Source organism: Piliocolobus tephrosceles, chromosome 14 (genome assembly GCF_002776525.5).
Source record: "Piliocolobus tephrosceles isolate RC106 chromosome 14, ASM277652v3, whole genome shotgun sequence".
In the NCBI taxonomy this organism is placed as follows: Eukaryota; Metazoa; Chordata; class Mammalia; order Primates; family Cercopithecidae; genus Piliocolobus; species Piliocolobus tephrosceles.
In genome coordinates, this window is record NC_045447.1 from 13,238,453 (window position 1) to 13,256,472 (window position 18,020).

Below are 18,020 nucleotides of genomic sequence, written 5' to 3' on the forward strand. Positions count from 1 at the left end.
CGTGAGCCACCGTATCTGGCCTATCAATTCACTTCTTAATCTAGCATTTCGCATATGCCAACCACCTATCTCAGAATCTCCCAGGAAGCTTGCTGAAGAGGTGATATTTGTTCAACCTCTTTCATAAGCTCATATGAAAGTTCCTCCTCCACTTATGCAATGGCCTCCAGTCGATGCCTGAAGCTGATGATCGTACCAAATCCTATATATTCCGTGCTTTTTTGATCTGATAAGCAGTGTATATATGGATAGGTAGTGTATATATGGATATACTGAACTAAGAAACGATTCATATCCTAGATGCGATAAGTGAAACTGTGTGAGATTTCATCACATTACTCAGAATGGCACACAATTTAAAACTTATGAATTATTTCTGGAATTTTCCATTTAGTATTTTTGTAACAAGTTTGCCCGTGGGTAACTGAAGCCATGGAAGGTGAAACCATGGATAAGGAGGTACTACTTTATTATTTGAGTTTTCTCCGCTGTGTGTAACAAACTTAATCCTAACTGATACACTGATAAACCAATCCAGTAAAATACAGCATTACTTTTTTCAAGCCACACATACTCCAATGACAATACTCTTTTTCTTTCTAAAACTTGACTTCTTCTCTAGAAGTAAGACTTGGGAAATGGAATTTTTAAAAAGCTAACCAGGTAATTCTCATGCATACTAAAGCGTAAGAATCACTGTCTGAAACCTAGTTGAGGGCATCACCTTTTTTTTTTTTTTTTGAGACGGAGTCTCACTCTGTCACCCAGGCTGGAGTGTTGTGGCGTGATCTCGGCTCACTGCAAGCTCTGCCTCCCAGGTTCACGCCATTCTCCTGCCTCAGCCTCCCAAGTAGCTGGGACTACGGGCGCCCATCAACACGCCCAGCTAATTTTTTGTATTTGTAGTAGAGACGGGGTTTCACTGCATTAGCCAGGATGGTCTCGATCTCCTGACCTCATGATCCACCCGTCTTGGCCTCATAAAGGGATTACAGGCGTGAGCCACCGTGCCCAGCCCATCTTTTTTTTTTTTCAGTCAGAGTCTGGCTCTGTCGCCCAGGCTGGAGTGCAGTGGAGCAAACTCAGCTCACTGCAACTCCCAGGTTCAAGCGATTATCGTGCCTCAGCCTTCTGAGTAGCTGAGATTACAGGTGCTCGCCACCTTGCCCGGCTAATTTTTGTATTTTTAGTAGAGATGGGGTTTCACTATGTTGGTCAGGCTGGTCTCAAATTCCTGACCGCAAGTGATCCGCCTGCCCAGCCTCCCAAAGTGCTGGGATTACAGGCATGAGCCACTGTACCTGGCCACAGGCATCATCTTAAATGAACAAATCCAAAAAACTCTTTCAACTTCATCTTCCTAAGGCACCTCACTTCCTCATCCTCACTAGACCAAAAGCCTTCAGTGGCTTCCAGCTTACTACTAAAATACTGACATCCTTCTTTCAACAACAGGGATCCACCTACTCTTTAATCCTTACCTCACTCTATTTTCCTAACTGATACCTGAATAAGTACTATGGCTTCCCACCTCTTTGACTTGCTTATACTTGTTCTTCACCTAGAATGACCTATCTCCAACTTCTGCCAAGGCAATGCCAGCCAGCCCTTAAGGCTAATATGTTTCTTCCAATAAGCTTTCCCTATACTTTCTTTTTTTTTTTTTTTTGAAACAGTTTCGTTCTTTTTGCCCAGGTTGGAGTGCAATGGCATCATCTTGGCTCACCGCAACCTCTGCCTCCCGGGTTCAAGTGATCCTCCTGCCTCAGTCTCCTGAGTAGCTGGGATTACAGGCATGCGCCACCACCCCGGCTAATTTTGTATTTTTAGTAGAGATGGGGTTTCTCCATGTTGGTCAGGCTGGTCTTGAACTCCCAATCTCAGGTGATCCACCCACCTCGGCCTTCCAAAGTGCTGGGATTACAGGCATGAGCCACCGCACCCGGCAGCTTTCCCTATACTTTCAACCATATGTATCTCTCACTCAGAACTGCCAAAATACATTTATGATACTTTAAATCAATTGTGTACTACTCTTCCCTATTCTAAGTTCCTTGAGCCTTGAGTCTTTACATTGTATTCCTAAAATATTACAGAATTAAAATATCAAATATTAATGAATTTCAAGTAATTTATATTAATTTATTAAGCCTAAACAATCCACTTACCAACTAAATACATTTTGAAGAACTGAAGGAATGATGAAGAAATGTAAGTTTAATGGTGATTATATAATCTCTTACTGAACCAAGCCAACTTAATGAAAACACACTGCTCATCTTGCAATCAGGTAAATTCTTTGCTACTTAGGCAACTGTGTTCCAGTTCACTTTACCTTGCTCATGTTCTAACAGTTGTAGAGCTTCAACTCCATTACTGCCAGAAGGTCCTGCTCCAAGTTCTGACACAGACTCTCCTTCCAGGTCTAGGGAGGACACTGAATTGGAGCGATTTGAAGGACCTAGAGAAATGTTTATAGTGTGAGCAATCTTTTTAAAAACAGTCATGAGCCACCACACCATTTTTCATGCCTTGATAAAAGACGAACAACTGATTAAAGCGTTTTTAATACTGCCTTTATACCTTAAAAAAACACATGCCCTTTGAGATAGATATTCTGCTTCTAGGAATTTATCCTAAGGTGCTAATAACCAATTAATCTGCTGGGCGCGATGGCTCATGCCTGTAATCCCAGCACTTTAGGAGGCAGAGGCAGGCAGATCACGAGGTCAGGAGACTGAGATCATCCTGACTAACATGGTGAAACCCAGTTTCTACTAAAAATATAAAATATTAGCTGGGCGTGGTGGCAGGCGCCTATAGTCCCAGCTACTCAGGAGGCTGAGGCAGGAGAATGGCATGAACCCAGGAGGCGGAGCTTGCTGTGGGCAGAAATCGTGCCACAACACTCCAGCCTGGGTGACAGCGCAGGACTACGTCTCAAAAAACAAAACAAAACAAAAAATATACAAATTAGCCAGCCTGGCGGCACATGCCTGTAATCTCAGCTACTCAGGAGGCTGAGGCAGGGGAATTGCTTGAACCCGGGAGGCAAAGGTTCCAGTGAGCTGAGATCGCACCATTGCACTCCAGCCTGGGCAACAAAAGTGAGACTCCATCTCAAAAAATAATAATAACAGTTAATCTAAAGTTGCTTGTTACAGAGCTTTCCTCATGTTTTTTTTTTTTGAGACGGAGTCTCGCTCTGTCGCCCAGGCTGGAGTGCAGTGGCCAGATCTCAGCTCACTGCAAGCTCTGCCTCCCGGGTTCACGCCATTCTCCTGCCTCAGCCTCCCAAGTAGCTGGGACTACAGGCGCCCACCACCACGCCTGGCTAATTTTTTGTATTTTTAGTAGAGACAGGGTTTCACCGTGTTAGCCAGGATGGTCTCGATCTCCTGACCCCGTGATCTGCCCGCCTCGGCCTCCCAAAGTGCTGAGATTACAGGCGTGAGCCACCAAGCCCGGCCTTGTTACAGAGTTTCTTTTTTCTTTTTTCTTTTTTAGATAGAGTCTCACTCTATTGTCCAAGCTGGAATGCAGTGGCACCATCTTGGCTCACTGCAACCTCCGCCTCCCAGGTTCAAGCAGTTCTCCTGCCTCAGCCTCCCGACTAGCTGGGACTACAGGTACACACCGCCACGCCCGGCTAATTCTTTGTATTTTAGTAGAGACGGGGTTTCACCGTGTTGCCCAGGCTGGTCTCGAACTTGTGAGCTCAGTGAATCCGCCCGCCTCGGCCTCCCAAAGTGCTGGCATTATAGGCTTGAGCCACCTCGCCCAGCCCAGAAGTTATTATGTCCAAAAAGTGGAAGCAATCTATAGATTTAATCACAGAAGAAAGTTGAAAAAATTATGATATGCCCATGTGAGTTAAGGAAAACAGCCATAAAAACCATGTAATTTAAGAATGTTAAATTACTAGAGAAATTGTTAATGCCATATTATTAAATTATAAACGGTTACAAAACAGGATAAACCTAATTTTGCTGCGAATAATCTAAAACATCAACTGCTATTAACAAAATTATAAGATTACAGGTGATTCTATTTCTCTATTTTCTAGAATGAATGTACATATGTGATTTTTTGGAAAAGTTAGATTAAAACGTGAAGTTATTATATTTTAGGTTTCTTTTTCAATGTCAGTATATTTGAACTATTGTCTTTTAAGAAAAAAATTGGTCCTAGTAGGTGAAATGACATATTCTCTCTTTTTTTTCTTTTTTGAGACAGAGCCACGCTCTTTCATCCAGGCTGGAGTGCAATGGCGCAATCTCGGCTCACTGCAAGCTCCACCTCCCGGGTTCACGCCATTCTCCTGCCTCAGCCTCCTGAGTAGCTGGGACTACAGGCGCCCACCACCATGCCCGGCTAATTTTTTGTATTGTTAGTAGAGATGGGGTTTCACCGTGTTGGCCAGGATGGTCTCGAACTCCTGACCTTGTGATCCGCCCGTCTCAGCCTCCCAAAGTGCTGGGATTACAGATGTGAGCCACCGCGCCTGGCCTGACATATTCTCATTTCACAATCTTGGCTTTGAATTTTCTTTTTAATACCTATTTCCACTGTATCCTGCTTCATAAAGGTATGTGTGAGTGTGAGTAAAGGAATACAGAACATTTAAGAGTATACACAACATCTTGAAATACTGGTAAGTCCATTTTTTCCCATTTAGACATGCATGATATCCTTCTAAAGGAGCTCTATAAGCTTTGGTATATATTAATACTGCAGAAACAAAACTTGCTGTTATTTCTATTTAAGTCTGAATAAAGACTTATATCTTCTCCATTTTATATGACCAAAGGCATCTTGCAATCTTAATTTTATTCAGGAAACAATCTTTACAGCCAACTGTTCAAACTCATTAGAGGAAATCTTCATTAGTCTCCTCAGTGAGAGGCACAGATGGTGTAATTATAATCTATAAGCTCCTTTAAAAAACACAAAACAAACTATTACTTGAATCACACAACTCCTTGAATGAAGTAACCCTTCACCTTCAGATATTCCTTCCAGATTATCACTGCAGAGGGAAAAGCGCAAGGTTTTATCAGGTTTACCATGGAGTTTGTTTTCATCAACAGGGACATCGCCTTGTCCTCCATCCGAAAGATGCATGTTTAGAACCTAAAAAATAAAATGTTAATTTTGGTTTATCAGCGGAAAGATTACTGATAAGGAAACAAACCACAGCAAATGCATATTTAACTCCTTAATCTTAAATTGTCAGTTTTTAACTACAAGCCCATTTAGAAGGTCTGTCAAGCTTTTAAATACCTGTGGCATAACAGTATATTAATTAAAGTAGCTGAAGCTATGCCTTTCCATTACCCTACGAGTATCATGGATTGAACAGGCAACCAGACTACCAGATGAGTAGTGGTGAGAATTATACAAATCAGAGGTCTTTGGTACTTCTAATTCTGTCGTGTGTCAACTATGTAACCTTGAATAGAAAAGTTATTTAAATTCTCTAAGCTTCAGTTTCTTCATCTATAAAATGGTGATAGTATGTATGCCATGTAATTGCTGAGAATTAAGTAAAAAGATGCACATAAAATAGTTGTCATGTCACATATTAAATGTGCAAAATTTAAATAAAGTAAATAAACAAGGCTAGGCACAGTGGTTCACGCCTATAATCTCAGCACTTTGGGAGGCTGAGGTGGACAGATCACGAGGTCAGGAGATCAAGACCATGCTGGCTAACATGGTGAAACCCCATCTCTACTAAAAAAACAAAAAAAATTATACGGGCGTGGTGGTAAGTGCCTGTAGTCCCAGCTACTCGGGAGGCTGAGGCAGAAGAATGGCATGAACCCGGGAGGTGGGGTTTGCAGTGAGTCGAGATCACACCACTGCCCTCCAGCCTGGGTGATAGAGCAAGACTCCATCTCAAAAAATAAAAATAAATAAATAAATAAACAAAAATTTAAAACATACTAAATCTGCAAAATTTAAATAAAATTTAAAGTAAATAAACAAAAGTAAATAAATTAAACTAGAATAAAACATGTAATCATGTTATTTTGTAGGCATCAAGATTTAATCCATCTAGTTTGAACGTCCACTTGATCACAACATACATACAGGGCCACAAAAGTCCATACCAGAAACTGAAGTATGACTTCACAGACATCTCCAGCTTAGACTGATGGCCTTTTTATAACGCTTTCTATTTGCTAGATGACTTCCAAATAACATAATTACATCTCACTACTCCCTACAAGTCTCACAACTCAGCTTTGTATGTGTATCTCCACCTTAATGAAGAATTGAGTGCTTTGTTGAAAGCCACATAGCATGTTTTAGGCACACCTGCAACTTAAACTCAGAGGTCTTGGCTCCCTTGGCTGTTGCTGAAATATGAAGGAAGAATAGTACCCTCCCTCACAAAGAAAAAAACTTACCACAAAAACGAAAAATATGTGAGGCAATACATGTTATTTAGCTTGATTTAGCCATTCCACAATGTATATCAAAACATGTATACCATAAATAGATTCAATTTTTGTCAGCTAAAAGATAAATGATTTTTTAAACAGATAAAAAAACCACACTCTTGGTTGCTGTTTTGGCTCTGAGTAAATTAAAAGTTTTGAAATGGCTTTATACATTTACCCATGATGTATAAAATATAGGTTGTTTTGGCTGGGAGTGGTGGCAGCTCATGCCTGTAACCCCAGCACTCTGGGAGGTCGAGGCCAGCGGATCACCTGAGGTCAGGAGTTCAAAACCAGCCTGGGCAACATGGCGAAATCCCATCTCTACTAAAAATACAAAAATTAGCCAGGCGTGGTAGGATACACCTATAATCCCAGCTACTCAGGAGGCTGAGGGAGGAGAATCACTTGAACCCGGGAGGTGGAGGTTGCAATGAGCCGAGATTGTGCCACTGCACTCCAGCCTGGGTGATAGAGCAAGACTCCATATAAAAAAATAAAATAAAATAAAAAAATTTTTTCCCGATTTGCTTGAAATTAAATAGACATAGGCTGGGCGTGGTGGCGCATGCCTGTAATCCCAGCTACTCAGGTGGCTGGAGAATCACTTGAACCTGGGAGGTGGAGGTTGCAGTGAGCCAAGATCATGCTACTGCGCTCCAGCGTGGGCGACAGAGGGAGACTCCATCTCAAAAAAAAAATTAAATACACATAAAATTGTATTCATTAAAAATTTTTTAAAAAGTGGAGCTCATTCTGTCACCCAGGCTGGAGTGCAGTGATGCAATCATGGCTCACCACAGTCTTGAACTCCTAGGCACGGGCAATCCTCCTGCTTTGGCCTCCTGAGTACCTGGGACTGCAGATACACACCACCAAACCCAGCTAATTTTTTTTTATTTTTACTTCTTCTCATTATTATTATTATTATATTTTTGAGACACAGTCTCACTCTGTCACCCAGGCTAGAGTGCAATGGCACGATCTTGACTCACTGCCACTTTCGCCTCCCAAGTTCAAGCGATTCTCCTGTCTCAGCCTCCCAAGTAGCTAGGATTACAGGCGTGTGCCACCACACCCGGCTACTTTTTGTATTTTTAGTAAAGATGGGGTTTCACCATATTGGCCAGGCTGGTCTCAAACTCCTGACCTCAAATGATCCACCCGCTTCAACCTCCCAAAGTTCTGGGATTACAGGCGTGAGCCACTGCGCCTGGCCTATTTATTATTAAGACAGGGTCTCGCCATGTTGCCCAGGCTGGTCTTGAAGTCCTGGAGTCAAGGATCCTTCTGCCTCAGCCTCCCAAAGCGCTGGGATTACAGGTGTGAGTCACCATCCCTGGCAATTTTTTTATTTTTGTAGAGACAAGGTCTTACTATGTTGCCCAGGCTGGTCTCGAACTCCTGGTTTCAAGCAATCCTTTCACCTCAGCCTCCCAAAGCACTGGGATTACAGGCATGAGCCACCATAACTGGCCAACACAAATATTTTAAATTTTTTATTTTTAAGATTAAGAACTTAAGACTATTCACCATAGTGAGTAATGTGAAACTAAAACATCAGGAGAAAAATCACCTCAAGGCCTGAAGATTCATGTGAACTAACAGAAAAGGGATAATGAAGATATTTTTCCAAATCATATCCAAAGGCAAGCAATTTTGAGATGCCATACAGAAAGCCACTGTACAAAGTCAGTCACACTGGAGTATAAAATATAAAAATCGAACTTCATGCTTCTAAATCAGAGCATCTGCAAACTCTAGACTAAACTAAAACCACAGAATCTGAGTGCTAAAAAAACTTTAGCTGGGCACAGTGGCTCACACCTCTAATCCCAGCACTTTGGGAGGCTGAGGTGGGCAGATCACCTGAGGTCAGGAGTTTGAGACCAACTCAGCCAACATATAGTGAAAGCCTGTCTCTACTAAAAATACAAAAATTAGCTGGGCATGGTGGTGCATACCTGTGGTCCCGGCTACTAGGGAACCTGAGGCAGGAGAATCACTTGAACAGATGAGGTAGAGGTTGCAGTGAGAACGGCCTCCCAAAGTGCTGGGTGTATCTTCTTAATGACCATTTATCAACATATAACGTCTTCGTCTTTTGTAATCTTTCTGCTCCTCAGACTAGATAATCTCAAGTGATCCATTTTCAAGTTCACTGATATATCTGCCTATACAAATTTGCTTCTGAACCCCTCTAGTGTATTTTTCATTCCAGTTATTATACTTTTCAACTCCAGAATTTCTATATGGTTCCTTCTGTAATTTCTACCTCTTTATTGATATCTTCTATTTTGGTGAGACCTTGTTCTCTTGGTTTTCTTTAGTTCTTTGTCCATGGTTTCCACAACTCTTTGAGTCTATTTTTAAAAAATTGATTTAAAGTCTTGAGTAAGCCCAGTGTCTGCTTCATCAAGGCCATTTTCCTTCCTTCTTCCCTCTCTCCCTCCCTTTCTTCCTTCCTTCCAGACAGAGTTTCACTCTTGTTGCCCAGGCTGGAGTACAATGGCACAATCTCAACTCACCACAACCTCAGCAACCCAGGTACAAGTGATTCTTCTGCCTCAGCCTCCTGAGTAACTGGGATTACAGGCATGTGCTACCAGGCCCAGCTAATTTTGTATTTTTAGTAGAGATAGGGTTTCTCCATGATGGTCAGACTGGTCTCAAACTCCCAACTTCAGGTGATCCGCTCACCTCAGCCTCCCAAAGTGCTGGGATTACAGGAGTGAGCCACCACCCAGCCATCAAGGACATTTTCTTTTTCTTTTTTTTTTTCAGATGGAGTCTCGCTCTATTGCCCAAGCTACAGTGCAGAGTGCAGTGGTGCAATCTTGGCTCACTGCAACCTCTGCCTCCCAGGTTCAAGTGATTCTCCTGCCCTAGCCTCCTGAGTAGCTGATATTACAGGTGCACGCCACCACGCCTGTCTAATTTTTGTATTTTTAGTCGAGACGGGGTTTCACCATGTTGGTCAGGCTGATCTCGAACTCCTGACCACGTAATCCGCCCAATTTCACCTCCTGAAGTGCTGAGATTACGGCCATGAGCCACTGCGCCCAGCCTATCAAGGACATTTTCTATTAACTTTTTTCCTGTGAAAGGGCCATATTTTTTGTTTCTTTATATGCTTCATAAGTTTTGCTGAAAAGCAGACGTTTTAAATATTATAAAGTGAGCATTAAAAAGTCAGGAAACAGGGCTGGGCGCGGTGGGTCAAGCCTGTAATCCCAGCACTTTGGGAGGCCGAGACGGGCGGATCACGAGGTCAGGAGATCGAGACCATCCTGGCGGTCAGGAGATCGAGACCATCCTGGCTAACACGGTGAAACCCCGTCTCTACTAAAAATACAAAAAAACTAGCCGGGCGAGGTGGCGGGCGCCTGTAGTCCCAGCTACTCCGGAGGCTGAGGCAGGAGAATGGTGTAAACCCGGGAGGCGGAGCTTGCAGTGAGCTGAGATCCGGCCACTGCACTCCAGCCTGGGAGACAGAGCGAGACTCCGTCTCAAAAAAAAAAAAAAGGGACTATGTGTGTGTGTCTGTATCCCACTGTTGGTGGGATTGTAAACTAGTTCAACCATTATGGAAAACAGTATGGCAATTCCTCAAGGAACTAGAACCAGAAATACCATTTGACTCAGCAATCCCATTACTGGATATATACCCAAAGGATTATAAATCATTCTCCTATAAAGACACATGCACACATACGTTTACTGCAGCACTATTCACAATAGCAAAGACTTGGAACCAACCCAAATGCCCATCAATGACAGACTGGATAATGAAAATGTGGCACATATACACCATGGAATACTATGCAGCCATAAAAAAGGATTAGTTCATGTCCTTTGCAGGGACACTGATGAAGCTAGAAACCATCATTCTCAGCAAACTAATGCAGGAACAGAAAACCAAACACTGCATGTTCTCCCTCATAAGTGGGAGTTGAACAATGAGAACACATGGACACAGAGAGGGGAACATCACACACTGGAGCCTGTCGCAGGGGTGGAGGGTTAGGGGAGGCATATCATTAGGAGAAATACGTAATGTAGATGACGGGTTAATGGGTGTAGCAAACCACCACGGCACATGTATACCTATGTAACAAACCTGCATGTTCTGCACATGTATCCCAGAACTTAAAGTATAATTAAAAAATTAAAATAAAATAAAAATAAATGTTATAAAGTGGCAGTTCTGGAAATCAGATTACACCCCTTGGTTGTTGCTGCTTGTTGTAGTGACTGTTTATTTAATGACCTATCTAAATTTTCTGTCACATGTGGCCTCTGAAGTGTCTATTCTGTTAGCTTAGTGGTGAGCACGTGATTTGGCAGATTTAACACCTGGAATAAAACAAAACAAACCATTTCCAAGTCTTTGAAATTTGGCTCTGTGTTGGGGCACTTCAACACTTAGCCAGGCAGTTTGCAACTGTACCTTAGCCTTCACTTCCTGCTTGGGTTCAGCCTGAAGGTTAGCCAGCAGTGAGAACCTGGGTCTTCTAAGGCCTTTCCTGAGCACATGACCAGCCCTGGGCATGTGTACAACCTTCTAGATTCCCCAGAACGTGTGGGAGCTTTTCAAAGCCTTCGTGCCCCCTAGTGTCTCCTTCCCAAGCCTCTTTCTTCATAAGCATTTGGATCTATATGTGGCTTGCCCTGATTGCTATCCATTAATGCAAGCAGAAGCAACTAATATATCTGCTTTTCAATACTTTTGACAAATGCCATCTGTGTAGCTGCCTCAGCCCTGGGAAAGATCAGAGGCAGGCAAACAAAGCCAAGCCCTTGAGATGATCTTTCAGGATCTACCAGACAGATCAAAATACACAACCCTGCGTTCAGAATAAGGTCCACATTCCTCCCTCAAGTACCAGCACACTGCACAGTAAGCTGTCTTCAAAGCAGCCACTGGGCTGGGGGTTGAAGATGGTAACAGGGTAGGATCACAGAGCTCTCTTAACAAAATTCAGCAGTTTTTTTCTTCACTAAGCATTCCTTTGTTGTTAAAAGTCTTTTTATTAGATTCCAGAGTTCCAAATAAGTTGATTCTGACAGTTTTTGACAGCTTATGTGTGTGTATGGAGGGATGGAGTTTTGGAGATTGCTGGTCTTCCCTACGGGGGATGTCATAGTCCCAAACACACTTTACCAACCATCATCACTTTATCAATCACTAAAACTGGCCCCTTCTTCCTAGACCATTTTCTTGAATAACAAGCAATCACTGTTGAATATAAGAAGCTGCTACTGGCAGGGTGCGGTGGCTCACGCCTGTAATCCCAGAACTTTGGGAGGCTGAGACAGGCAGATCATAAGGTCAGGAGATCGAGACTATCCTGGCTAACACAGTGAAACCCCGTCTCTACTAACAATACAAAAAAATAGCCAGGCGTGGTGGCGGGCGCCTGTAGTCCCAGCTACTCGGGAGGCTGAGGCAGCAGAATGGCATGAACCCGGGAGGCAGAGCTTGCAGTGAGCTAAGATCGTGCCAATGCACTCCAGCCTGGATGACAGAGTGAGACTCCATCTCAAAAAAAAAAAAAAACAAAAAGAAGCTGCTACTTTAGGGAGTCAAGATTTCTTCTTCTTTTCTTTTTGCTTTTTTTTTTCTGGTGTTTTTTTTTTTTTTGAGACAGACTTTCACTCTTGTTGCCCAGGCTGGCGTGCAATGGGGCGATCTCGGCTCACTGCAACCTTCACCTCCCGGGTTCAAGCGATTCTCCTGTCTCAGCCTCCCAAGTAACTGTGATTACAGGCATGTACCACCACACCCAGCTAATTTTTATTTTTAGTGAAGATGGGGTTTTACTATGTTGGTCAGGCTGGTTTCGAACTCCTGACCTTGGGGGATCCACCCACCTTGGCCTCCCAAAGTGCTGGGATTATAGACATGAGCCACTGCACCTGGCCTTCTTTTCATTCACCTTTAAGCCAAGTTTTTTGTTACAAATATATTAAAAATGATTCCCAAACCTCGAACTCCATTTCTTAAAAAAATTTATTTTCTTAGTTTTCCATTATCTCTTCCATTTTTTCCTGACCAGTCAAAGAATACAACATGTATCTCAAGATACATTTCAATATATTTTTGGCTCTATAATGCAGGAATACTACTAGTATACCACTAGAAAGAAAACAAATATAAAACATTTCCTACAAGTCACTGGAAAAGTCTCTTTAATTTCCATACCACAATCTCCTGGCTTCATCTCTCTTCTGCTACTGTCTGGAAAATTCCTTTTGCTTGGACCTATTCACCAACTTCAGTGCTACAGATGTATTAATGTGAAGGGCCTCACAACTGTTCACAGGGAGCTTAGCATGTGATGGTGTGTCATGGTGGGACCACTGAAGATAACAAAGACTTAAACATTAAATTCATTGGCTGGGTGCGGTGATTCACACCTGTAATCCAAGCATTTTGGGAGGCCGAGGCTGGTGGATCATGAGGTCAGGAGATCGAGACCATCCTGGCTAACACGGTGAAACCGCATCTCCACTAAAAATACAAAAAATTAGCTGAGCATGGTGGCGGGCGCCTGTAGTCCTAGCTACTTGGGAGGCTGAGGCAGGAGAATGGTGTGAACCCGGGAGGCGGAGCTTGCAATGAGCCGAGATCACGCCACTGCACTCCAGCCCGGGTGACACAGAGAGACTCCGTCTCAAAAAAAAAAGAAAAAAAAATTACTTCTCAGATCTAAATGTCTGTGCTCCCCCAAAATCTGTATGTTGAAATTCTAACCCCCAAGGTGATGGTATTTGGATACGGGGCTTTTAGGCAGGTGATTAGGTCGTGAAGGCAGGGCCCTCAAAAATGGAATAAGTGCCCTTATAAAATAGGCCCAACCAGCCAGGCGCGGTGGCTCACACCTGTAATCTCAGCACTTTGGGAGGCAAAGGAGGGTGGATCACCTCAGTTCGGGAGTTTGAGACCAGCCTGACCAACATGTAGAAACCCCACTTCTACTAAAAATATAAAATTAGCTGGGCATGGTGGCACATGCCTATAATCCCAGCTACTCAGGAGGCTGAGGCAGGAGAATCGCTTGAACCTGGGATGCGGAGGTTGCAGTGAGCCGAGATCGTGCTATTGCACTCTAGCCTGGGCAACAAGAGCAACACTCCATCTCAAAAAATAAAATAAAATAAGCCCAAAGACCCAGCAAGAATACATTATCTATGAACCAGTAAACAGATCCTCATGAGACACTGAGTCTGCCTTGACTATAAGAGTTCCTGGCCTCTACAAATATGAGAAATAAATTTCTGTTGTTTATAAGCCACCCAACCTCTGGTGTTTTGCTACAGCAGCCTGTATGGACTAAGACATGAATACTGATTTACAGAAGCAACTGACCAAGTACCTTCATACCTCATTTTCTGACATCATCCCTGGAGTAAGCTGGGGACCTGTCCCTAAGGAAATGACCAACACCTCTTCTGGTTGCACCTCCTGGATCGTTTCTTGAGATGATCCTTCATGGTCCATATGTAGGTCCATTAGCATGTTGGTGCGGCTTCTGCTCCGAGTTGCTAATAAAAAATTTCAAATAAAATAATTTAGAGAAATAGACAAATGAAGAAAATGGTATGCTAAAAATGAAAATATATTTTCTATTAGTGCAGAACATTTGCACATGCACAAGAGTGGTAAAAATATTAATAAGAAAAAACAAAACAAAACAAAAAACTAAATCCTCCCAGTTACTCTACTGACTAATACAAAGATTCTCCTTCAAAACTGATAATCAAGAACAGTGATCCAAGTCCATGTTACAGTAAGTGCCACATATATGATCACATCTGCAGAACAGCAAACATGTCCCAATCAATTTAAGACTTGGAGTGACAAAAAAAGCATTACCTCATTTCTTATCTTTTTAAGATGCCTTAACTAATTTTCCTATAAAACGATGTAACTGCTACTGGTCTCCCATACTGGAAACTGAACTTACAAGCATCAGAAAATTTCATGTGAGGGATTACACCTGTAATCCTAGCACTTTGGGAGGCTGAGGCGGGTGGATTGCTTAAGTTTAGGAGTTCGAGACCGCCCAGGGCAACACGGTAAAACTCCGTCTCTACTAAAATACAAAAAATTAGCCAGGCATGGTGACGTGCACCTGTAATCCCAGCTACTCAGGGGGATGAGACAGGAGAATCAGTTGAACGAGGCAGGCGGACATTGCAGTGAGCCAAGTCTGCACCACTGCACTCCGGCCTGGGCGTCAGAGCGAGACTCCATCTCAAAAAAAAAAGAAAAAAGAAAATTTCATATGAAAACCTAATAGCCACATAAATAAGATACTTTAGTTAGGCAACTGTTAACAAAACCAGAATCAGTGTTTGTTTTTTTGAGACAGAGTTTCACTCTTGCTGCCCAAGCTAGAGTGCAGTGGCACAATCTCCGCTCACTACAATCACCACCTGCTGGGTTCTAGCAATTCTCCTGCCTCAGCCTCCTGAGTAGCTGGGATTACAGGCAGCCACCATCACACTCAGTGAATTTTGTACTTTTAGTAGAGATGGGGTTTTGCCATGATCTCAGGTGATCCACCACCTCGCCTTCCCCAAGTGCTGGGATTATAGCCATGAGCCAACGTGTCCAGCCCAGAATCAGTTTTTAAATGTACTTTTCCCCCCAAAATGTATTAATGTCTTTTCAAAGATACAAGAGAGAAAATTTCTTTATGTTTGGATAAAAGGTCCTTTCTGCTTTGGAAACAGTATAAATTAATAAAGGCTTCAATTATTTTTGTTTCTTTCCCCTGCGTATAACCAAACAAAAAATACATTTTTCTAAAATAACTGCTGGGTGTAGTGGCTCATGCCTGTAATCCTAGCACTCTGGGAGGCTGAGGCAGGTGGATCACCTGAGGTCAGGAGTTCGAGACCAGCCTGGCCAACATGGTGAAACCCTGTCTCTACTAAAAATACAAAAAGTTAGCTGAGCATGGTGGTGGGCACCATAAGTAATCCCAACTACTTGGGAGGCTGAGGCAGGAGAATCACTTGAACCCGGGAGGTGGAGGTTGCAGTTAGCCTAGATCACACTGTTGCACTCTGGCCTGCAAAATAAGAGTGAAATTCCGTCTCAAAAAAAAAAAAAAAAAGAAGGCTGGGCGCAGTGGCTCATGCCTGTAATCTCAATACTTTGGAAGGCTGAGGCAGGTAGATCACCTGAGGCCGGGAGTTCAAGTCCAGCCTGACCAACATGGAGAAACCCCATCTCTACTAAAAATACAAAATTAGCTGGGCGTGGTGGCACACGCCTGTGATCCCATCTACTTGGGAGGCTGAGGCAGGAGAATGGCTTGAACCTGGGAGGCAGAGGTTGTGGTGAGCCGAGATCGTGCTATTGCACTCCAGCCTGGGCAACAAGAGCTAGACTCTGTCTCAAAAAAAAAAAAAAAAAAAAAAAATCAAGAAAAAAAAGGTTCTATTTTCTTTCAGAGGGCAATAAAATTCAGTACAACCAGAATACTAAATAGAAATTATGTTTTGGTACAAAATAATGAAAAATAGAGACATAAAGCAAAAACAACTATAGTAGCAGCAGAAGTCAACTTCACATTGTATGAAAGCTGACCTACTTGAAGACAGAAGCAGAAATATAAACAATCATCTTTCTTTACAATGCTGATTAATGTTCATTAATCACAGAGCACACATCAATTTCCAAGTCTAAAACAGGCCTACTCACACCTTTATTTGCTTACCCTATCTTCTATTGAATTGCAAATTGAAATTCAAGTTCATAAACAGATCTACGAATCTTAACAAACTCTGCAACTATAATTTATAAAAATGCAAGCAATCAAATTTTATGTAGCAATTTACATAAAGTAAAAGCAACATGCACATGGAGCATACTTTTATAAACTATTTCTTAAATAAAATTATAAAAGAAGAGGAAGAACAGCCTATTACCCACCAAACGGGGTTACTAGTGTAATATGAGCGGTAATATTGGTAACTGAGGAATCCCAGGCTGCTAACTGTTGTCCTGGGTTGCGAAAGCATTAAATAGAAAGAAAACCAACCTTCTGAACAATGGACAAATTTTTTAAGATACGAAATAAATGCAATAGCCAAGATAACAAGACTATACAAAATAATACTGGGTATACATTTGAAATTCACTTTCCATCAGACTCATATTTAATGACACTTTTAGACAATGGGAAATGAAAAAACTAATGTATATCAGTGAACAATGGAAAAAAAAATCTCTGATTTACTAAAAATCATTTACTTCATCATGTGAACAGAGTGCAAATAGCCCATAAAAAAACCATTAAATGCCTGGGCATGGTGGCTCACACCTGTAATCCCAGCACTTTGGGAGGCCGAGGCAGGTGGATCACCTGAGGTTAGGAGTTCGAGACGAGCCTGGCCAACATGGCAAAACCCCGTCTCTACTAAAAATACAAAAATTAGCCGAGTGGTGGCGGGCATCTATAATCCCAGCTACTAGGGAGACTGAGGCAGAAGAATCGCTTGAACCCGGGAGGTAGAGGTTGCGGTGAGCCGAGATTGTGCCACTGCACTCCAGCCTGGGCAACAAGAATGAGACTCCATTTCAAAAAAAAAAAAAAAAAACCATTAAGTGCAAAATCCCTTTTTCTATTTTTTATTTTCAAAACTGACATATTGGGGTGATACAATAAGACAAAGACTTGAAGAATATGATGCCATACTACTGTTGATACAATTCCACGTTATGTTAAATATAAGATAGATTAATTTTAAGAAACTGGTAGTTCTTAATGGATTAGCTCACAGAAGTTTAAAAGTAAAATCCCTCTCTTCAAAATGCATAAATTAAAAAGAACTATGTTCACCAAGTGTTGCTGAGTTCCTCATTATAATTAGGCAGGCACTAAAATAATCCTGTTCCCTTGGCTTAAACACTTTTTCCCCATCTTGTTTACTTTGCCTAACTTCCATTCATCACAAAGCGCAAACAGGCTTCACCTGCTCCAAGATCTTCTCCTGATACCATCACCATTTTGGCTAAGTTAGGTGTCCCCATAACCCTCATACTTATCTCCTCAGAATGCGTAGTACGCTGAAGGGTACTACTCTCTTCTTGTTCTCCCTAACTAAACTATCAATAGCCTACTTGACAGTTAGGGCAGGTCCTAATGGTCTTTGTATCCAGTGTCTATCACAGTGCCTCATGTGCAAGACACATCCACTCTCACAGGACTTTTGTGGGGATTAAATGAAACAACACTTATAAAGTACCTACCCAGAGTATGGAACATGGTATATGCTCAATTAATTTTTTTGTAGACAGATAGATAACAAATATTAACCAAGCAAATAAGTCTTAATTAGATAGAATTCTTAAATAAACAAACTTGAAAAAATAAAATGAAACTTTTGCTTTATTTTATAACATTAAGATATTTTAGCTCAGTTGATAAAACAGTTATTATTAATGAAAATAATAATAGAAAAATACTATTTTCCACTTTATTGACGGAAACTTCTAAAATAGTATTGTTTATTACATTATTTAGAACTTTGTAGAAATGAGGGGGCTACCTA

General features: G+C 42.0%; 1 protein-coding gene across 8 annotated transcripts in view; it reads right to left on the bottom strand.

The window, feature by feature from the left end:
• GAPVD1 (GTPase activating protein and VPS9 domains 1) overlaps positions 1 to 18,020 on the bottom strand; it is a 111,194-nt gene that overhangs the window by 41,083 nt on the left and 52,091 nt on the right. For 6 of the 8 annotated variants that reach the window (XM_023217140.2, XM_023217141.3, XM_023217143.3 and 3 more), the window contains 3 exons: positions 13,837 to 13,997; positions 5,004 to 5,133; positions 2,336 to 2,461 (listed from right to left, as the gene is read on the bottom strand). In XM_023217140.2, the coding sequence (XP_023072908.1) occupies positions 2,336 to 2,461; positions 5,004 to 5,133; positions 13,837 to 13,997 (417 nt within the window). The remainder of the gene's footprint in view (positions 1 to 2,335; positions 2,462 to 5,003; positions 5,134 to 13,836; positions 13,998 to 18,020) is intronic. The other 2 variants (XM_023217145.3, XM_023217142.2) reach the window with 1 other exon arrangement.